This window comes from Hibiscus syriacus, unplaced genomic scaffold (assembly GCF_006381635.1).
Source record: "Hibiscus syriacus cultivar Baekdansim isolate YM2019G1 unplaced genomic scaffold, ASM638163v2 tig00110379_pilon, whole genome shotgun sequence".
Classification (NCBI taxonomy): Eukaryota; Viridiplantae; Streptophyta; class Magnoliopsida; order Malvales; family Malvaceae; genus Hibiscus; species Hibiscus syriacus.
The window spans coordinates 17,861-41,557 of NW_024062713.1; the positions used below are offsets into that span (position 1 = coordinate 17,861).

Genomic DNA, 23,697 nt, shown 5'->3' on the forward strand with positions numbered 1-23,697 from the left:
TCGCAAGAATTGTCATAAACGATCCAAACGAAGCCAGATTCGAGTGGGAGCGATGGCTGCAGACGAAGGGAATATGAAAATTGAGAAATTGGATGGTGCGCTCAAGACCTTTTTAGAAGGACTTAGACCAGGGGTAATGCTCGGGGGAGAGCAAAGTGATGCCTAGAGACTTTCAGAGGCCATAGTTGTAGCCAGAAAGCTGATTGAGCTTGTAAGTGACAAGCCAAGTAACGATGTGTCGTCCAGACCCATGCCTAGAGATAGTGGCAATAATGGGGGAGACCGAGAAAAGGTATAGCAGGGAGATGGTAGAGAAAGCTCTTCGAATGGCCAAGGTGAGCCATCGAATGTTTGTAGCTAAGGAAAGTCATCGAGAAAGAATAGTAATACTAAGTCCGGTACGAAGAAGAAGGTGAGCAAAGAAAAGTTAAAGTGCTACTTCTGTGATGGTCCTCATTTGATTAAAGGATGTCCCGAGAAGCGTCGCCTTGCAACCATCACGAAGAGGATGGAAGAATGAGAAGTAGCGGGAATTGGCGCGAGCACAAGTGTTAAAACTGCCAAGCCAGGGAAAATACTTGGTCTGATTGAGGGGATCAATGCGGCCAAGCAAGGATCGAGACAAGGCAAGGATGTTGATGTTGAGGCAGTCAAACCCAAAAGAAAGCCCGATGCGATTGCGAGTGTTCAAGCAATCAAGTCTGGGGAAAGACTTGGTGAGGCTACGTGTTTCAAAGTAGCCGAATCAAGGGACAAGGATGGTGTGACTACAAGTTCTCAAGTAGTCAATCCAAGATCGAGACGTGATGAGACTGTAGGTGTCAAAGCATTCGAGCACATGAAAGGACCCGATGTGATAGCAAGAGATAAAGTCGTCAAGCCGAGGGTGTAAAGTGAGCAAGTCCGCTCACAATATGCTAGGATAGAGGCGTGGTCCAAGTTGAGGCATCTCAGGCATAAAGGGACACTTAAGGAGTATGTGAGCCGATTCAGAAGACTCATGCTCAAAGTCCCAAGTTTGACAGAAGAATATGGGTTCTTCACCTTCATGTTCGGATTGAAGCCATGGGCGAAGAAAGTGTTGGAGCGAAGGAAAGTCAAGGAGTTGTCTAAAGCCTTGACAACCGCTGAGTCCATCAAAGAATTTGGAGTCAAGAAGAACAAGACTTCCAAAGCAAAGCCGAAAGCAGAGGATAGCGACAAAAGATTCCGTGATGAAGGCAAGTCAGAGGATGAGGAATATTATCCTCGAGTGGCAGAGAAAATTCACTCAATGATGAACCAGATGACAAGTCTGGAGAAGATGAGTGCATTCTTGGCACAATTTCAAGTGTCAAAGATGCTAAGCCAAGGGTAAGAGTTGAGCAAACGATAGGGTGCAGACTTAAGATGCCGGAAGTATTGCAAAATTACCCGAGGGGAGCCGAGTCATCCAAGGTGATGGATGAGCCTAAGATCGAGTTGTCCAAAGAAGAGGACGAACCCAAGATCGAAGAGGTGTTGAGAGTTGGCTCAATAAGGTTCATTTCTACCAAGGCGAGTAGAAGCCAAGTGCATGAGGAGTTGTCCATGTCCAATGAGTTTGTCGAACATGTTCGCGTAGAGAACATGGCTTTAGAGACCATCATAAGAGAAGGGTCGAAACAAGGGCTTGTCGAGGATGTTCAAATGAGGAACAATCCTTCAAAGACTAGTGGACAAGATTCGAAGGGAGCCAAGACGTTGAGGGACAAGGCAACCACGGAGAAACTGCCCATTTACATGGTGGGAAGTGAACTCCAACCTTCGTGTTAGAAGGGAGGAGGCAAGAAGAGGCATAAGACTTTGCCGTGAGAAAGTGTCGATGCGTGATGGCGCAAAGAACTCCAATGGCAAGGGTTCAATGTGAGGAGTGTTAGATTTCAAGGAGTAAGAAGGGCTGACGCAGATTTAGAATAACAAGACCAGAAATGCTGCTGCATTGATCAAGGTGTGAAGACATATTAAAATCAATTTTCAAGTGGGAGATTGTTGAAAATTCAAAGTTTTTTCTCCCAAATGGGGCGGCTGGCAAGACCAAATGGGGCGGTTGGTTATAGGCGGCTAAACCAAAATTTTCAAGCACCAAATTGTTGAAAAATTGAATCAACATGAGCGGCTAAAATTGGTCCAAATTAGGCAGCCATTTTAGTTGAAAATGTAATAGGGTTAATTATATTTTAGTCTTTGCACACTTTAGGGTATTTATAATATTAGTCCTTAAGCTTCAACTATAAATGCCCTAGCACATTTAGCTTCAAAATCATCCCCAAATCATTCTAACTCTCTCTCAAGTATTTTTGTAAACACCTGTAAATTTTCTCCCTTTAGTAAAAGATCTACAGTAGTCCGAAGACGTAGGCATAATTGGCTGAACTCCGTTATCAATTTTGGGTATTATTTTTCTGCTTTTATTTCACATTCTCACTAATCTAGTTATAGGGAAATTACTCGTTTATTTCCCAACAAATATCCTCGTCCTGTTTCTGTATGGGATCTCTTACGGAGGGCAATATCCCTGTCTTGTTTCTATTTGAGATCCTCTTTGGAGGGCATCCCAATTCCGTTTTTGATTTCTAATTAGTTACTCTTTGGAGGTTAACTCGGGCTCATCCTTGGAAGGTAAAGTTCCCATCCTGATTTTTATTCTAGATTCGCTCGTAATGTTCCACATTTTGTTCGTCTATGACGAAATATAAGGGTGTGAAAAACTATATAATTTTCTGATAATGAATATTTGTTCTCATTGTTGCCTAATTATTGTATTGTTATTGTATCATGTCTGAAACATTTAAAATTTTATTTGTATTTAGAGAACACACTGAGATTTGTTACTCAATATATTTCTGTTTATATTTTTATATTATCCATATGAATAATTGATTTGACTATAAGAGTAATCTTAATTTCATACGAGATTAAATTTTAACTTTCAAACTCTTTAAATTGTGGCATGAATTTATTTTTGATTTTATTACTGATAAATATTTTTAAAATGATTTATTAAATAAATTTTCATCCGTAAATAATTTCTGAGGTCAACGTGAGAATGGGTCGAGTTTCGACCAATTCGATCCGACCCAAAAATTTTACATCCTTCACCCGACCGACCCGACCTGAAAAATATATACCCTCCACCCGACCAAATTTTTTGAGATAAAATCTGAAACCGATCTGACTCGACCCGAAATAATACAAAAATATTATTTTTATTCAATAAAAACATTGATTTAATTAAAAATAATAATATAGAGGGGTATTATTATAATTATTCCTAAGTATATAAGGTAAAATTATATTTTTTCGGGTCGAATCGGGTATTTTTCACCCTAAACCCGAATCCAACCTGACTCGAACATCACCTTTAAAAAATTTAACCCTATCCCTAAATGTGCCTACCCTAATTTAAACAATTCCTGATGTCAACGTGGCTATCCTAATTCAATTATAACTCCTAGGTCAATATTGGAGATTACATATCACCTAAACTTACTCTAGGAATATGTTCATGCACATGCAGAAGCAACTATTGTATTCACAAATCCAGAGATCCAGACTCTCAAAGGAAACAAATGTAGATGATACCATAATTATCCTACTTTTTGTGCATATTTTGCAAATTTACCCTATTTGACAAACCAATCCACAGGGTCAATACAAACTTAGAAACTAACTAAATTCCACATATACAACATCAAAGCTTACTATTACACAACCACCACACCAGTTCTTCCTTTGAGGTACCAACACATGCACGCACACCTTCAAACACCTCGCCGAAAAACGAATGACCCAAGAAGGAAGTTAAGCAACCTTAGCAATGATTTCCAAATTCTTGTATTCTCAGTATTACATCATTGGTCATGTCTGGGTCTTCTAGGATGCCAGGTTACTGCTGCTACTCCCAACTGCTCGATTTAAATTTCCAACTCTAGCTGCTAAAACAACAACTTCCGGTGACATTTCCCAGCTGCCACTTTTTCTACCCTAACTCGACCGCCTGGCACGATCACCTGTGTCATCTATTGACTTTTAATTTTGGGATCAATTCTCCTTATACATCCTCCTTAACATTTACACGGTCGTTCGTGAATTGCCCTTCACACTGGTCGATGCCAGCCCCCATATCACCCCACACAGTTTTCCTACCCATTTTTATGTCATCCATAACATTCCCCATATTTGGACTCATAAAACCACCTGGTTGGGTTGGTAGCACAGGTTCCCTGGGTACATTTGCCCTGAAGTTGTTCTTGGATGAGGGAATGCTAGAACAAAATATTTCTGTGAAATTCCCAACCACTCCTTTATTATAGGGGTTTTACGACGATCATATCGGTATCTGAAATTCTCATATGTTATCTGCAGAAGCAAGATACCACAACTGTTACACAATTCTAACAAAGAAACTAATGTAATGATATTTTAACACTCTTTGTTGCGGCGTAATTATGTAAGAGAAGACTCTTACCTAATTTGTTCTGATTAGATACAAATAGAAGACAATCAAACCACCAACAAACCACAATACAATGAACGTGTAAACTATTAAAACAACGAAAGCTGGGGTTTTAATCATAGATCTCCAAATTGTTGTCTCCTCTGATGCCATGATCCTTCTAATGTAGACCCAACAGAATGAAAAAACATATATATACAAAGAAGGATCGTAGACGACACAAACATGAAGAAGAATCGATAATTTCTCTGCAACACAAAAACAAGATTACTCTGAGATTCGTACACTGTACGAGGAAGAGGAAATCAAAAAATATCATTCAAGCAGTTTTAATAACTATTAGTTGAAAATTTTGGCAACCAAAAACATACAAAGCTAGCTAAGCAAGGTTTCTCTATGGTATAAGACTTTGGTTTAGGGTTTCTAGTGTTGCAGATTGGTTGAAATCAAAATAACTACAATGAGTAAGTTTCAATAGCTAAACACCCCTCTAAACATGGCCATCAGGTAGATCATGGAGGAGGAGCCCGGTGTCACAAAGCATCGATACAATTCCCGCTCATTTGAAGATTGGCTCGGTCTCACATAGTCGTTAAGCCAAGATATAATAATAATTGTTATACTGGACTAATGTAACTATACATGCATAATTGAGGGCCCTAATATCGCACAACACTGGTAATACCCTATTAGGTCAATTGAGGTAGCCTAACTACACACTAGTGTAGCTCGTCACACAAATGAGGTCAACCCTTTACTAGTTGTTATCTCACTCATTCTCTCATCTAGAACATTATGTGGGGGATTATTGGTTTGTTACTGTTGTTAATTTATCAAACTGCTCTATTTTGGTCATTCGTTACTTAAGGCGGTTTAGTCATTTCTATCTCTAGAGAAGTCTCTACGCATTTCAGGATTTTACGATGATTATTGTGTTTGTTGTTCGTAGTTTGTCACACTATCTGAATCAGGCTCAATACTGGGCAGCAACACTCTAATCGTTCTTAGTATGTTTTCCCTCAATTTACCCTCGAATTGGAGGGACAACTGTACGTTCACCATTCATTGCCATTCTTGTAGTATACAACTCTGTTATTTCGTAATCTGATTATTTTGTCATAACTCTCGCTGGTACATTCTAATAGTCCTTCATTCCTAGGTATTTGCCACGTGCTCAACTGAAGATACTTGGACGCATTACACCTACTATGGTTAATCTGGTTTTAACCCACCCCTACGAGTGTTTCTAGGCCCTTTGGCCATTTATGTCCCCCACAGACTAAGTTCTACCATTACATATCATATTTAGCTCTTAAAGGCCTTAAATAGATCAAATCTAACCATCCAAATTAAGTAGTATCGATACCTTACTTGTAGTATCGATACCCCGGGGTCAAGTATTGATACCCCTATGAGTATCAGTACCAAAGATGACTTCTGTTGTTGAAAATGTGGCCCAATATTGAATAATATATACCCTTAGTATCGATACTGTAGGGGAAATATCGATACTATCCCCAGCAATATCGATACTTCCGGCTGGAAATCTCTGATATTCATCCCAAATCATCCAATATTGATACTGTTCATCCAATATCGATACTCAAACCCAGAAATGTCTTATTTAAGCTTAAAAAACACCCAAAAATCATCTTAATCATGTACTAAAGCTTTAGGAAGTTACTTAGGGTCTTAAAGTGACATAATAACACATTCTTTACATCAATTTTGTCATTTAATAATGAAATCAAGTATAAACCCTATAAATGCTTAAAACCCCAAATCTCAATAAAACTTCATGATTATGAAAGCCTTAACACCACAAAGGATTAGAAATACACTACCTTGATGTTTGAATCCTGAAATGAAGCTCCTTACTTAGCCACACTCAAATCCTCTAGAACTTAGTTGATTTATCTCTTTCTTTAGCCAAACAAGAAACTCAAGAATCCTTTACTACAAAAGAGATTATAGGATGGATTGAGGATGGATTTCTGCTTTAAAGAAGTAAGGAAAGAAGTTTTTACCTTCCACTTTGATCTATGAAGCTTAGAGAATAAGAGCATGAGAGAAATAAAGAAAATGAAGAAAATAAGAAAATGAAAAGAAATAAAGGGTCCTCATATTTCAACATGGAATAATCGCTCCTTTGGTTCTTCCTCATCCTCCAACTATCTAAACCCCCCCTTTTTAAGACTAATTAGGCCCAATTCCAATCCAATTAAGCCCAATGACTTAAATAATGAAATTTGCGACATCCATATGCCTCTCAGGTAAACCCGAAACTACTAGCCCAAAATTTGAGGTGTTACATTTCGGTGTAGCCGAATTAATATAATATTGAAGACTGCAACAGGATTATCTCAGAACATGTTGAACCAACATTGGATGATCTAAATCCTGGCATTCTGACGTTTGTTATCCATGCTACCCACTTAAAGTTAAAGGTCGTGATGATCTAAATGTTGTAGTTGATGGGACAATATAATGAGATGTTTTTCAAGGATTCTAATGCTACAAAATTGATACAACAATAAATGCAAGTGCACGTGTCGTAAATCAAGTAATAAAGTAGAAGCTTAGAAAGCTTCGAGCGTCGAAATCACAGAGAGAATTATGCTATAGAAAATTTATGAAAAGATATTTAACTTTGAAGGAGTTAAAAACAAGCTAGTGGCTAAAAATAAAATTCAAATATAAAAATACTATGTAGTGTTGCAGCATTGGTGAGAGCAATAGGTCAATGATTGAATTGATTGGGAATATATTTGGCAGCTTCTATTACGAATATGTCATGAACTAAATGTTTATGCATCTAGCAATGATTAACAATAACTAACATATATAAATCAACTCCCATTGACTTAATCAATTAAACTATTAATAGAACTAAATGTTTATGCATCTAGCAATGATTAACATTATCTAACATATATAAATCAACTCCCATTGACTTAATCAATTAAACTAAATGATTAACATTATCTAACATATATAAATCAACTCCCATTGACTTAATCAATTAAACTATTAATAATGCTAGATATTTGGGCAACATATATCTCACATGCAAACTTGTCTCTCAGTAAACCAAAGTTGAACAAAAGTAGTACATCTATTAATGATTATTATCCCTAAACATAATTAATAGTCATATCTCTACAACTATCTTTAAAAGCATAACAACACATATCATAAAGTCAAAACATGAAACGTAATTAAAAGTATTTCACAAACCACTAAGTTCATAACCCAAATATTTTTGTCAAACACAATTGAGCTTCTATATCGACATATGTTCAATAAGATCGATCCAAAAAGGATATCCCACTCCTTACTTTCCTTCGCAAAGTAGGACGTATTCTATAAGTTAAGACGGATCCAGTCTTTAATCCCTATCGCCATGAATTCCTCAAGCTTATTATTCTTGATCAAAGCAGACCAGATAAGGATTACTGTCGAACACTTATGGAGAACATGATCAACATCTTCCGAGTCCGCTCCACATAGAGGACATTGATCATTATCCGAGAAATGCCTTTTAACCCGTTCTGCATTCGTCATGAGTTTACCTCAGCAAGCAAGCCAGAGAAAAACTTTCACCTTCTGCAGCACCTTGTACTTATGAATAATAGACCAGACCGGGTCCTTGCCATCGTCATTATGATTTGTACGACTCTCATAAGTTGTTTTAATAGAAAAGCCCAAGTCAGCACTCCTTTTCCACCAGAAAGTATCATTGGAACTATCCCTTCTCGGCCCTTTAATAGCAACCATTCGCAAAGCACGTGCATAGGAAAGATCCTTTTGAAGATCTCCCGTTTCCAGTTCCCTTCGAAATCTGTCATACTTGCAATAGTTGCATTCATGGAAGTTACATGGGTAATGTTGTGCACGTAATAAATTAGGGGATCCAAATATGTGATCCAGTTATCTTTCCAAAAGGCAATGTCACGTCCATCACCAACAGTACACTGTACACGTAAGATTGCTACACACATCCTGCCAAACAAGGCTAGTACCTTTCCATCATCTCGAACAGTTGTGATTATAGATATGCATCAGAACCTCCTCATGGCATTTATATTTTTACCTCAAAAAATGAACCCATAGAGCATCTTTTCGAACGCAAACGTTGAATGCAATTTTCATAATGAAAGCCTCATTTTGAGTGTCCAATTTTCGAAGGCCAAGTCCGCCATTAATCACCGGTTGACAAACATACTCCTATCTAACAAGTGAAATACCACTACGTTCCGCCGTTCTGCCCAAGATAAAACCTCTAATCATCCGTTCCAGCTCCATGCAAATCTTCTTTGGTAGCATCGCCGTTTGCATAGTATAAGTAGGGATAGCAGTAAGAACGACTTTAGCAAGGGTTATTCTTCTAGCAAGGGACAAGGTCTTCGCTTTCTACCCACTCAACTTATTCTGGACCATTTGCACAAGGTAATCATAGGAGGCATTAGTAACACGGGAATGCAAAAGAGGCACACCCAAATACTTGTCAAGATCATCAACCCGAGTAAATCCAAAACATTGTCTAATGTGGATTTGAGCTTCTATGGGAACATTTTTAGAGAAGAAGATTGTTGTCCTAGTCATGCTAACTTTATGACTAGACACACTACAAAATCGATCAAGAACTCTCTGGATGAAATTTAGTTGTTCGACCGACACCTCCGCAAACAAAACCAAGTCATGCGCAAAAAACAAATGAGAAATACCCGAGCTATTTTTGGACATCCGAAAAGGTTTCCAATTGCCATTGTTAACTTCAACTTGGATGGTTTCGGCAAGTCTATCCATGCATAAAACAAAAATATATGGCGACAACGGATCCCCTTGACTAATACCCCTTGAGGGTTTAAAAGCTTCAATCATGGAATCATTCCAGAGTATCTGTATAGAAACAGAAGATATACAATTTAATATGAGATTACGCAAGCTATCAGGGATGCTGACGTCCTGCAAAGTATCATCAGTAAACCTCCAATCCAGTCTGTCATAAGCCTTTTCAAGGTCTATCTTAATCACCATCCACCTGCGCTTACTAGTCTTCTTTCTTATATAATGGAGGACCTCCTGAGTGATGATGATATTGTCTATAATACAGCGATCAGGGACAAAGCTGGTTTGGTTATCGAAAACACTAGTTAAAAAAGGTTTTAAACGATTTACAATAAACTTAGTTACTGCTTTATACAACACCGTATAAAGGCTAATAGGACGAAACTGATGCAGCCTCTCAGGAGCAGTCACTTCAGGTAACAACACTAAAAGAGTGCAATTTATGTGCGGTGGAATGTGACATTCCAGAAAAATTTGTCGGATAGAAGCACAAACCAAGACCCCAACAACACTCCAGTTTAGTTAATAAAATATAACATGGAACCTATCAACACCCGACGCTTTAGTAGCATCCATATCAAAAATTGCATTCTGAAATTCCTCATTAATAACCATCCTGGTGAGACTGTTGCATTCCCCATTATTCAACTGAGTAAACTTGTCTCTGAAGAATCATTTTAGACTTCATCTATTCATATAATATAATAAATTATAAATTATTTTTTTAATAAAAATAGTAATGAAACAAGATAAATGTTGTTAAATTTATTGTCATTGTATAATTAGCACGCTCTATTTCACATTTCGTTATGTTTTAGTTCTACTATGGATATGTTTAAAAACTACCATCTTCTTAGATATATATATATCCATCCTCTCTGAAGGACGGATGCATTATTTTTATATTAGGGAATAAATTTGAATTTAGGGAAACAAACTTAAATTTATAAAATTTCAAAATGAGAGCGAAAATATATGTTTAATAGAAAATATAGAAAAATTTAAAATTTATTGTAATTTTAAAATTTCAGTGGGACAACCGCCTCCATCCGCCCCATCGATCCATCCCTACATCCCCTCATCATTTCTATTCAATTTTTGTGTATTATTTTTATCCTTTTTTCAATAAGTAAATACATAACATTATTTTAAAAAATAAACATAAAAAGTATTTCTATAATTGCATAAACATAAAATATCAATCATAAAATAATTTAGGATTGATGTTTAACTGTATTTTTTATACTTTGCCCTTTTAATAGTTATATACATAAGTAAAATGTCAATTTCATATAATTAACCGTAAAGTGAGACAAAAAATTACTTTAATCACTCTATAAAAAAAATACTCTAACCCCTCCTACATCACATTCACTTTTTATTATTATTACAAAATCATGCTCTATTTAGAGTGAAGCCCAACAAAATCCATCAAGTAGTCCACCCAAATTCTAACCTCAAATCTGAAAAAACTAAAAAGAACATATCAGGATGAGAAATTGGCTCAATACCCGTACTTAAGAAAAAAAATTTGGGTTTTATGGTACATAGAATTTTAATTTGAGATCTACGATATTTGTTATAGTGTTTAATGAACTCGTCACGTTGACATGATGATTTATCTAAATAATATTTTTATTCAAATTTGTCACATTGAGCTGACGAATTATAATAAAATATATTTTTTTATTAATTTTTATCACATCAAGTGTAAAAATTGAAAAAAAAATTTATTGAAATTTATAACCTCAATGTGACAAGTTCAATGCAGTGTAACAAATGCAATAGATCCCTAATTAAAAGTCAATGTGCCCAAAAACCTTAATTTTTTATTTTATTTGTGATAATAGGCCAAAACGCCCACATCAAGAAGTCATTAGTCAGCCCAATAGGCTTTGACCCACAATATAACCAGCGATAAACATTTCTTTATTAATAAGGAATAAGTACAATACAATATATGTTTATAAATATCTCTCTACCATTTAGTATTGAACGCTAACACTGTCGGCATTCTTGTTAATCGAATTCAAAATCTCAATTAATAACAACAATTTCTTTAGTTGCTTGATTCTTGCGTGTTAAACATATTTTAAAATAGGTAATTGAAGTACATCTTATTAAAAAAACTATAAAATACATCACAAATTATTCAGTTGTTAATAAGAGCATAAACATGTTATTGCATATGAAAAGAATAACACTCATGTTATTTGATTGATTCATTGTTACAAATAAGTCGTTTTGTCATTAAAAAAAATAAATATTAACTTTCCAGTTATAGTCAGATTATTCAACTGGTTAATTATAATAATCATATCATTAAATTTATTAATTGTTATCTTTGAGTTAAAAAGTTAACATTCATTACGCACAGTAATTTATTTGTAACAATTGAGTAATTAAATGATCTATTTGTGATTTTTTGAAATTAAATAATTTATTTATAATTTTAGTAATAATTAAGTGACATGTGATGTAATTTAACCTAATATATATTAGTCGGCCATAATTTTAGTACTCAAAGATGTTTGAAAGATATTAAAAACAAGAGAAAATAACCTCACTGACCAAAAATGCCTTATAATATACGATTTTAACCAACTTTTTTTGGATTTGCCAAAATGACCAACTAAATCGCAATGCGATCGATAATTCGCAACGCGATCTCCGGTATCGCAAATCAGTTTCCAGATTCGCAACGCGATTCTGACTATCGCATTGCGAATTTCCAAATTTGCGTTGCGATTTTCTGAATTCGCAATGCGAATATGTAAATCGCAATGCGAATATGACTATCGCAATGCGATTCTTATTATCGCAACGCAATTCTGACTATCGCAACGAGATTCTGACTATCGCAACGCGATTCTGACTGTCGCAACACTGAATTTCAAATTCGCAACAGGTTTTAGTTTCACAACACAAATGTTTTGGGTATATAACTACGCAGCAGAAGCAACTCATAACCTAAATTCCTAAATCACAACTCATTACATCTCCATCTATCACTCTCTCCGGCGACATCCGTTCCTATATCCAACGACATCCTTCCCCATCCGGCAACAAGTTTTAGTTTCGCAGCTCGTTTGTTTAGTAAATTAATTTACAATAATGAAATCATCTAATGTTGATCATGTTTGGATAGATTTGTGTTTTGGAGGGTCATGGGAGAATGTTCATTGTGTTTTACAATATATGCATTTACCCATGAATCTTCAACTAAAACTGTCATTAAAAAAGTTAACTTATGAAACTCTAATGTTACGTGTTGCAAATAAATTGAATTTAGAGTCCTTAAGTGGATTTAGGCTATCTTATCAGAGAAAATGTAAAGTTTATTTGTTAACCGACAATGAAGATGTTGAACGATTCATTGCTTAAATTAGTGTTTCGCAAGATGATGTTACATTGTATGTTGTTGAACCTAGAAGTAGTGAAGTTGGGTCAGTAGCGGGTAGTAATCAACTAAGTTTTTCAACCCCAGTTTATGGTGCTCAAAATTTAATGGTTCCACCACAATTTCATCACAAAGCAAATTTTGTTTCACCACATTTCCAATACCAAACACAATCTCAAAACCCACAACCATTCCCTAATCCAAATCTCAATAAACTTTCAGCACCAAATTCCAGTTTTCGTATTAACCAGTTAGACGATGATGAGCCAACAGAAAAAATTGTGAGTACTAGTCGGTATTCGAAATTTGATCTTGGTCAATACCCGGACTTTGATCTTGGTCAATACTCGGATTTTGATGATGTTTCAGAAGAAGAAACAGACCCTGCGTGTAATGATTTTGATATTGGTCAATATCCGAATTTTGATGATGAAACAGCCACTGTCGAGGTAGATGTTGTTGATGATAATGAGGAGGAAGTTACGACTGTGAATGAACATGTTGAACATCCATTATGTAATTCATATAACCCTCAAAAAGAAAAAGAAGAAGAAAAAGAAGAAGAAAAAATCCCCGAAGAAAAGTCCCCGAAGAAAATGCCACGGGAGTATAACTGGAATATGCCAGAATTACTTCAGATACCGGAAGAAGAGTTGGTAAAAATAGTAGTTGATTGTTACACAAAAATTATTCGTATCAAGAAAGATGATTGTTTTGATACAAAGGAAGACTTGAAGATAGCTTTGTATACGAAATGTGTGGAAGATGGTTATCAACTAAAAGTTAACAAATCAAGCAAAGATCGTTTCGAAACAAGGTGTATGATTGACAAAAACTGTACGTGGCGTATGATTGCAAAGAGGATAAAAGATTACAAAATGTTTCAAGTTAGGACTTTTATTGATAAACATACATGTTCAAGAACCCAAGTTTTTTCTCACCATAGACAAGCAAATAAAAAGGTGTTGGGTGGTTTTCTGGTTGAGTTAATGTTTTTGAATGGCAGGGTATATCGGGGACATGAAATTATGACTGACATGAATGCTCGGTTCAAGATTAGTATCTCATATTCTCAAGCTTGGAGAGCCAAATGTTATGCCTTGGAATTGTTGAGGGGGTCGCCAGAAGCATCGTTTTCCCAACTGTCGGCTTATTGTCACAGTTTAAAGCTGAAAAATCCTGGGTCGGTAACTCATATCAAAACAGATAGAGTTGGACGCTTTGAGTTGCTGTTTATCGCCATTGGTGCTGCGGTTAGTAAATCATTATAATTTTGTTGACTCATTTTTGTTAGTTACATGCATTTCACATTTAAATGATTATATTTCTTGTGTATATGATTTTGTAGATTCGTTGGTTTTTTACTTGCATGCGCCCAGTTATTATAGTTGACAGAGCATATTTAAAATGTCGATAACTTGGAGTAAACTTATTAGCAGTAGCCATGGATGCTAACAATGGGATACTGTCAATAGCTTACGGTGCAAGGAAAGTGGTCATACAAGGTTGACATGTGGATCACCAGTGCCATCACAATCATCTTTTCCTCTACCAAAATATAGATCCTCATCAAAATCCAAAGCTCATATGGTGTCAAGAAAAAGGCAATCAAAATCAAAATCCCAATCACAACCGGCTTCACCTTTTGGGACTATTAACTTAGGTGATTTTTAAATGCAAACGTTGTATTATGTGTAAACTTTTAACATTTTCAGTTAGGCATGTATTAGTAACTTGAGTTTGAACATTACTATGATCTGTTCAGTTGTTATCACTTATTACACATTCATTTGAATATCGCAACGCGAATTTGACTATTATGTGTATTTTATGTGTAAACTTTTAACATTTTCAGTTAGGCATGTATTAATAACTTGAGTTTGAACATTGCTATGATATGTTCAGTTGTTATCACTTATTACACATTTATTTGAATATCGGAACACGAATTTGACTATCGCAACTCAAAAATTGCAACGCGAATTTGACTATCGCAACACGAATATGACTATCGCAACGAAAAAATCGCAACGCGAATTTGACTATCGCAATGCGAATTTGATTATCGCAACGGGTATTTGACTATCGCAACAAGAAAATCGCAACGCGAATTTGACCATCGCAACGCGAATTTGATTATCGCAACGGGTATTTGACTATCGCAACGAGAAAATCGCAAAGCGTATTAGACTATCGCAACGCGAATTAACTTTTGCGTTGAGATTTTATCTTTCGCATTGCGATTTTGAGTTTAGCGTTGCGAATGTGTACCTCCAACAGGTCTTTTGCCTTCAATATGATGCAGATTGAAATCAACAAATCAACTTTTATATTTCAATCAATTAAACAAGCACAAATAAGAATTATTTACACATCAATATTAAACAAATCAACTTTTACAAATCAATTTTTATAAATCAATTAAACAAGCAAAAAATGATAATAATTCTTATTTTCCTCATCAATTAAACAAATCAGACTTTTAAGAATCAATTAAACAATAAAAAAAAGTGTACCCCATACAGTTGTTTATGCACCCATACATCAATTTCACGCAGCTCACTTCAGGATTAACCTGCAGAAACCAAACATTTGCTCAAATAACACTTTCTACACATCTAAAACCAACAAACATCAAATTATTATTGAATTCTAGGTACTTAACAACACTTGCATTTGACTTACAAATTGTTTATGGACACTTTCATAACGCGGATGCAGGTAGGCAGCGTCTCGCATATATCGCTCTAGCCATAAAATACCGAAATCACAAGCCTACTGCACCTCTATCTCTATCGGTGGGAGGTAGAAACTGTGTACTTCCTTTCGTCAAACGCTCCAAGCACATGTATACGAGAGGACCACAATCCCCTCTAGCTTCCGGCGTTTGTTGTGGCGCGGTCTCATCTCTGATAACTGTAACATTGAACTTCTTTGGCTTCTTGTTTCCAGAATAAGTCCAATAATTAATCGCATCCAAGAATTTAGCCAAATGAGAGCTCCATCCCTTAATAATATCTCTCAAATCAGACAATGATATGTAATTTATCATGCTGTCATATACTATTATCTTTAGGGATGGGAGATGAAGCTCGACAAGAAGCCAATGAGTACGTTCTAAAACAGGGATAAACACCTGCATCTAAATGTAATAATTCAAATTGCGCACTTATTTATGAACACCTTTAAAATATTTAAACAAATAAATACTAACCTTATCGACCTCCCACCATGCAGGATAAAGTTTAGCTTGTCCATTAGCCAACACATATGATTCCTGTCGTTGATTCTTCAAGTGAACTACGTGAAAAGACGTCGGCATAATTGTATATCGCGTATTTTTTTATTTTTCTTCAATTTCCTTACTATTAGAAGACGTGACACCCATGCATCAATATGTTGTTTTACAAAAAAAGACATATATTAGTGAATTACATAAATTTAAAAAACAATTAATCAAAATGAAATATAAGAAGAAATATAAGACTTACCCCCCATCGAAATAGCCATTGTCTTCAACCCCTAATAACACACCCCACCAAGACCGTTCAATCAACAAATGCATATCATCGTTGAGTTTGTATATGTTAGCGTAAAACCCTTGGCTCCGCTCATGTAGATAAAAATCAACTGCGGTCTTAGCCCAAAGGGTATTATCCAGAATTTTTTTCCGGTAGTTGTTTCCTCTCCACTTCATCTGCCGGAATGGTACTGGTCGGTAACTTATACGAAAGCCAACAGTCATCCATCATGTCCGGCACGTGAGGGGGTTTCTCAATAATTCGATATATTACGCCGTGTGAATCGGGCTCTAGAATGTTGGGAGGGACCTCTTCAACGATTACAGTGGCCTCTTGAACGGTGGGAGGGGACTCTTGAGGGATGATAGGGGCCTCTTGAACGATGACAGGTGAGTCGGGCTTTTTCTTATGGATTCTTTGCACTATTGGGGTGAATGGAGACTTAATGGCACGTGCACGCCGTCTGATGTGTGAACTTAGTCTTGCAAGAAAAATCCGACGTAGAGCATCCACCTTAGCAGGCCGCTAAAAATAAATTAATACATAAATCAGTAAATAAACAGACATAATATTAAACAGTGAAAACAAAGACAAATATATTTCAAACTTGCACGGTATTCACCCAAGTCATTATTCTATCATTGTTCACAAAATGCATCAGATAACATTCCAGAAGTAATCACTTATATAAACATTTAAAATGACAACATATAGGTTTAGTGCAGGTTCAATGACAACATAAAGAGAAGTAGTTTATTCTTGAAACTTAAATTTTCAACACTGTGAAGTTAGTATTTGTCTTTGTCTTTTGGTTGAAGTAATGCAATTCATTCAAGTTTCAATTTTCAGAAGAAGAATAGAATCTAAAACTTAAAATCACAACACGAATGACTATTGCAACGCGAAAATGACTATCGCAACGTGAATTTGACTATCGCAACGAGAGAATCGCAAGAATAGAATCTGAAACTTAAAATCACAACACGAATGACTATCGCAACGCGAAAATGACTATCGCAACACAAATTTGACTATCGGAACGAGAGAATCGCAATGCGATTTCCATTTCACATTGCGATTCTTTCGTTGCGATAGTCAAATTCGCATTGCGATAGTCATTTTCGCGTTGCGATAGTCATTTTCGCGTTGCGAAAGTAAACTATTCTTCTTCTGCAAATTGAAACTTGAATGGATTACATTACTTCAACCAAAAGACAACAAAAAACAAATACTAACTTCACAGGGTTAAAGAATAAACAGTTTAGCAGTATTGGCAGCAACCGAATGAATTTACTAAGCAATTCATTCAAGTTTCAATTTGCAGAAGAAGAATAGTTTACTTTTGCAACGCGAAAATGACTATCGCAACGCGAAAATGACTATCACAACGCGAAAATGACTATCACAACGCGAATTTGACTATCGCAACGAGAGAATCGCAATGCGATTTTTATTTCGCATTGCGATTCTTTCGTTGCGATAGTCAAATTCGCGTTGCGATAGTCATTTTCGCGTTGCGATGGTCATTTTTGCGTTGCAAAAGTAAACTATTCTTCTTCTGCAAATTGAAACTTGAATGGATTGCATTACTTCAACCAAAAGACAACCAAAAACAAATATTAACTTCACAGGATTAAAGAATAAACAGTTTAGCAGTATTGACAGCAACTGAATGAATTTACTAAGCAATCTAAGTGAAATGGTTAATCTAAGTAAAATGGTTAATCTAAGTGAAATTACGAGTAAATTTATCATCAAGTTAAATATGAAAAATATTAAACCTACCTCGTTGCGTAGAGTATGAACCTCATTCTGCAACGATGCTACCATCTCAAGTAGAGCGGCTACCTCACCACGTAGAGTAAACACCTCAACACGCCATGCACCATTGTCATCGCGTAAAGTATCGACCTCCTCACGCAAGGCATTGACCTCATCATGTAACTCCCCTAACTCATCCCGTGGAGGTAGAGAATAGGGAGATAAACGTTGTGACATCTTTGCCGGTCGCCTATCATGAGGTGATGGTAGAGAAGAGGCTCGATGATGTGACAGAATATGTGATGGCTCTCGTTGTGGAGGTGTATAGTCGGGTCGATCAGGTGATGGCTTTGGGTGAGGTGATGGCTCTCGAAGTGGAGGCTGCTCATCATCTGTGCCATAAAAAAACGCTTACTAGCTTGCCACCAATCAGTGGCAAGCTCAGCTTCTGTGGGTGTCAGCCTCTGTAATGGAGTGTTGGCCTCCTAACAATATAAAAGCTCAAACAAAGTTAAACGTATACTAGTAATAACTTGTTTATAAACATATGGTAGTATTTGTGTTAACTTACATTATTTATTGTCGTATACAGTAGTAAATCTTCCCATTGCTGCAAGGTCCATTTCCTCTTCCAGGAAATAGCCCTAGGAATATCATTAGAAGTTTTTAATGCATATGTCTGCATGGCGGGAAAGGCATCAAATATCCAAATCTACAAACAATATAATAACAAACATTAGTAATTGTTAAATAATTAATTATAATTTTGGAAACATTATATAAAAATTCTTACCTTAAAGGCCCAAATAAAGCCTAACAAAGTGTATTTGGAACCATCGCCACACAAACGTTTTCGATCATCAAAGGCAGACGACAACTTATTCCATGTAGCTTTCCACAGATACGAACCCCACGGAAATAGGTTCCATGCATTTAGGTCCTCTACCAATTTAATTAGATCATTAGGAATAGGTTATCTGGCCTCTCTGCCTAAAAAGTCGGCATGCAAAAGTATTAGAAGGCATACTCGGACAACATCGACGTCATCCATCCGAGTAAAACCATCTTTCTTATTCAATAATCTCGTCAAGTCTTCCACGTGTAAATTCGGCTTCTCCATTGACAGCTCAGGAAAAACCCGGGATAACCATGATAGGCGGGTAATATGTCTAGTGTACCGACCTACATCATCGTGTTCGAAGCGTAGACCGGTGATTAAGCAAAACTCCTCCCGCCCAAAACACGTATACGCCAGTGGAAAATCAAATCATATCTCTTCATCACGACGTTGTATAGTCTCTGGTATATCGCTAGTCATGGTTTGAAGAAACATATGGGTCAACATAGCATCTCCACCGGATGTTGTACTTTCAGCCATGGCCCGAAGCAAGTATCCTCAAATATTTTTCTTTGTGCAGGTGAAAGCTTCGGCGTAATTGTTTTGGCCAGGCTTACTTTATTTCTTAAGGTCAATTGAGTCGAATAAAAGTTTTACAAAAACAATAAACATACCAAGTTAGATATACCAAAATCTACACTGTGAAGATATACCAAGAACAATAAACATAAAGAGTAGTAGTTTATTCTTCAAACTTAAATTTGCAACACTGTGAATTTAGTATTTGTCTTTGTTTTTTTGTTGAAGTAATGCAATTCATTCAAGTTTCAATTTGCAGAAGAAGAATAGTTTCTGAAACTTAAAATCGTAACACGAAAATGAAAATCGCAACACGAAAATGACTATCGCAACGCGAATTTGACTATCGCAACGCGAAACTAAAATCGCATTGCGATTCTGTCGTTGCGATTTTCATTTCGCGTTGCGATTCTCGGTTTCAAATACTAAAATTGAAACTTGAATGGATTGTATTACTTTAACCAAAAGACAAAACAAAGACAAATACTAAATTCACAGGGTTTAAAGACTAAACAGTTTAGCAGTATTGGCAACAATCGAATGAATTTAATAAGCAATCTAAATGAAATGGTTAATCTATTATTGAAATTACCAGTAAACTTATCATCAATTTCAATATAAAAAACCTAATAATGATGCAAAAATTTCAAAATAAAAATAATTAAAAAAACTAACCTCGGTGGTTGATTTGGTTGATTTTCCATTTCTGACCGTGAATTATTGTGAGGGTGGCTCTGAGAGATGGAGATAGACGGATTTCGCTGGAGATGGGGACTGATTTCGTCAGAGATGGGGACAGATGTCGCCTTAGAGAGTGAGAGATGGAGATGAGACTGAGTTGTGATTTAGAGTTTTAGGTTATGAGTTGCGATTACGGGATATACTGTGGACGGTTCAGTGTTCCGATATATTAATATTCGTGTTTGGAATTTGAAAAAAAATACGCGTTGCGATAATAATGACGCTTTGAAAATCGCATTACGATAGTCAGCATCGCGTTGCGATAGTCAGAATCGCGTTGCGATAGTCAGAATCCCGTTGCGATAGTCATAATCGCATTGCGATTTACATATTCGCATTGCGATAGTCGGAAAATCGCAACTCGAATTTGGAAAATCGCAATGCGATAGTCAGAATCGCGTTACGAATCTGGAAACTGATTTGCGATACCGGAGATCACATTGCGAATTATCGATCGCATTGCGATTTAGTTGGTCATTTTGACAAATCCAAAATAAATTGATTAAAATTGTATATTATAAAACATTTTTGATCAATAAGATTATTTTCTCTAAAAACAAAAGGCCACGCGCAATTTGTCCTTTTACTTTATTGCCGTCTTAAACTTTGGTCAAAATACTGAAAGGGTAGCCAATTCCCTACCTCCACGTGTTCTTATGCCTTTTCCTATCAACCATTATAAATCTTCAACGTAGTAATTTTAGCCAGCATAATTGTTGGACTTATTGGGAGTACAAAGAGACTGAAACAGAAGACCATAACTTGGAGTTTTCTTGCATAAACTGAATATTTACTGACAGATTCCACTCTTCTTTCTTTTCTGGTTTACTTTTATCGTCAATGCTATTTTCATAAATTTAAAAGAAAAAAAGGAATCGAAATATATAAACAAAGCTGATAAAAATACTGTAAAAATGGGGTCTAATCTGAGGATATAACGAAGCTTGGTGTCTGTAAAGTCTGGTTCATAGTCATAATACAGAACCCTCAAGAAAAAAATAGAGCTCGAAACGATTCTTTTCTTCCATTATTTTAAAGGTAATTTTTTTCTTATAATTAAAGATAAAGAAGTCGAAGTGGAGAGAGGTGTAATTTTGGAATCTTGGTATGTTCTTTCATTTTCCAGGTAACCCAAACTGGGTGTTCTGTTTTTTTACTCTTCTGTTCAATTTTCTTGCATTTTCTTTGCAACCAAAAGAAAGGGTGGTTTTTTTATTGTTTGGATTTTGCTGTAGGAAGTGAAAATATTGCATTTTAGAGGTGAATTTAGAGTGATTATTAATTTTATTTTCTGTTCAAAGTAAAGATTTTTTCTCGTTTGAATTTAGTGGAAGAAATTTGAAGATTCAAATGCCGGAGGAGGACTTGGTAGAACTTAAATTCCGATTGTATGATGGATCGGATATCGGTCCATTCCAATATTCACCTGCCTCAACCGTTGCTATGCTCAAGGAAAGAATCGTTGCTGAGTGGCCCAAAGGTCAGTGCTTCAATCTTCTCTATAAAAGTTTAAGGCTTTTTCCACCATTGAACTTACTTCTAATGCCAAATTGCATTGTACTTTTCGAACTAAATATAAATTTAAGCTTGTTCAAAGGAGGCATAGTTCTAATAATTTAAGGGTTCTTTGCTTTCATGTTGTCTCTAGGGATATGCATAATTGTATCGTTCTTTTTATAGTTATGGCTTGATTGAATAATTTTTCCATGGCTTGTGTTTAGATTCCTTGTTTCAAGTTATTTTGAATGTGGAATTTAAGTTGGATTGTTTAGAAGGGCTTAAGCTGCATTTATTAGCCGGTTGTTTCACCTTAACAATGTCCATTTTTTGGGAAATAATAGGTGAACCTCTTTGTAAAACTTAATCCAACAATTTTTTTTTCGTACATTGATTGATGGCATTGCTAGCCGTTGGGACGCATTAGTTCCGATGATAAATGGTTATTGGTTTTTACAAATCTGCAAGTTCTCTAACATTTTGACAAAGGTAGCGACGGGTTTGGTGTTCTCGTTGGAGACTTCTTAAGTGGATTCTTACTATCTGACATGATTAATTTTAGTTTGGGGGAAGCTGATAATCGATGAAGATATTCAGGGTTTTTCTCTGTCATCATATTCTCTGTTGGTTTTTGGTCCCTACTCTAGTACTCTTCCATCCTTTTGTTGCATAACGCATACCAATTACCATTAATGACCGACCGGTCGTCCGGTTTATGTTCATTTTATCTTTGATTTCAATGTAAGGCATAAAGCTGATCTGCTCTCATTACTGATTTTGTATGTTTTTATTTGTTTCTTATCCCATCTTGTTCTGCTTTGTTGTGCTGAGTGATGTTTATACTATCAAGGTGTGCAATGGCTATCTTGGCAATACTGTTTGAGTTTACTTTTACGCACCCGAATTTAGAAGCGAAAATTATATTTCTGAACCTTCAGAATGGTAGGATGCTTGTAGGAAAGATCTTTGTCTTCGTGCTTTATAAGGCTGGATCTAAATTGTTTTGGTACGTGTTAGACAAAAAGATTGCACCTAAGGGAGCCAATGACATCAAGCTGATAAATGCCGGGAAAATTTGGGAGAACAACAAGACTGTTGGTCAGTGTAGAGCACCTTTCGATGATCTCCCTAAAGTGGTCATCACAATGCATGTTGTCGTGCAGCCCTCTATCACAAAAGCTAAAACAGGTACTTCGATCTTGTCATAACTTTTCCCACTGCAGGCAGTTCTCTTTTACGCTTTCTCTCTTATACATGCTGGATGTTAGAATGTGGTTAATTTTTGTATATAGCAGAAAAGAAGGCGGACGAGCCGCCACGGAAAAACTTCTGTTCGTGTTCCATATTGTAAAAAAGAAATCGTTCTTGATTCAAGAATCACGCTGCTGAAATGGCCTCAAGGGTTCCTGAGATGTGTCTGGGTCGCTGGAAGCTCAAAGTAATAAGTACAACAGTGACATCCTTCGTTCTTTCGTGGTACGTTTGAGGGCATTTTCGAATTCAATGGTGATGTATTCGAGTCTTTATAGAAACAAGTGTTTCTTGCATTCGATAGCTGCCTTCTGTTTTTATTTGTTCACTTGATTGTTTTCATCTATAATGGAAAGCTTATGGATTCGTCTGCATATACACATTGGGTTGCAAGTCATAGCTTTAGCATGAACCAAAATGATACCATGTGAACTGTCTCTCAAAAACCTTTGATTGTTCCATGTTTTGTTGTTTTGCTCTTTGGATATTTGCCTAACCAGGCGCTGAGGTTCAAATAGACTGCAACTTCAGGGCATTTGCTCCGAAAACGAGACAACAGATATCGTTCTCTATCAATGGAACCACAGATAAACACAGGGTATACATAAGCTCTGGGAAATGCAAGCTGGGATCGATGTGCCTCCAGCTCTTGATACAAAACAATCCACATTAAAATAAAATCGAAAAACAACCCTGCAACATTACTAGGCCATGCAGGACTTTTCTTTCGCTGATAAGATGCATGCCTTACGAACCAACGTAACGATATTCGACGAAAGAA

The 23,697-nt window shown here is 36.2% G+C and overlaps 1 protein-coding gene and 1 pseudogene across 1 annotated transcript; one reads left to right on the forward strand and one right to left on the reverse strand.

Moving 5' to 3' along the window:
- Positions 1 to 3,894: 3,894 nt before the first annotated feature.
- On the reverse strand, positions 3,895 to 8,041 carry LOC120121756 (annotated as a pseudogene).
- A 13,434-nt stretch (positions 8,042 to 21,475) lies between these two features.
- LOC120121743 (membrane-anchored ubiquitin-fold protein 4-like) lies at positions 21,476 to 23,020 on the forward strand. The gene is made up of 3 exons (XM_039141036.1): positions 21,476 to 21,648; positions 22,683 to 22,853; positions 22,961 to 23,020. Exons 1-3 carry the CDS (start codon positions 21,519 to 21,521, stop codon positions 23,014 to 23,016), a joined length of 357 nt encoding a protein of 118 aa, XP_038996967.1. The 5' UTR covers positions 21,476 to 21,518; the 3' UTR covers positions 23,017 to 23,020.
- The last annotated feature ends 677 nt before the right edge of the window (positions 23,021 to 23,697 follow it).

Coding starts and splice junctions, on each gene's coding strand:
- LOC120121743 (XM_039141036.1), top strand. CDS start 21,519: ATGCCGGAGGAGGACTTGGTAGAACTTAAATTCCGATTGTATGATGGA. Junction 21,649..22,682: donor CGTTGCTGAGTGGCCCAAAG/GTCAGTGCTTCA, acceptor GGTACGTGTTAG/ACAAAAAGATTGCACCTAAG. Junction 22,854..22,960: donor TATCACAAAAGCTAAAACAG/GTACTTCGATCT, acceptor TGTATATAGCAG/AAAAGAAGGCGGACGAGCCG.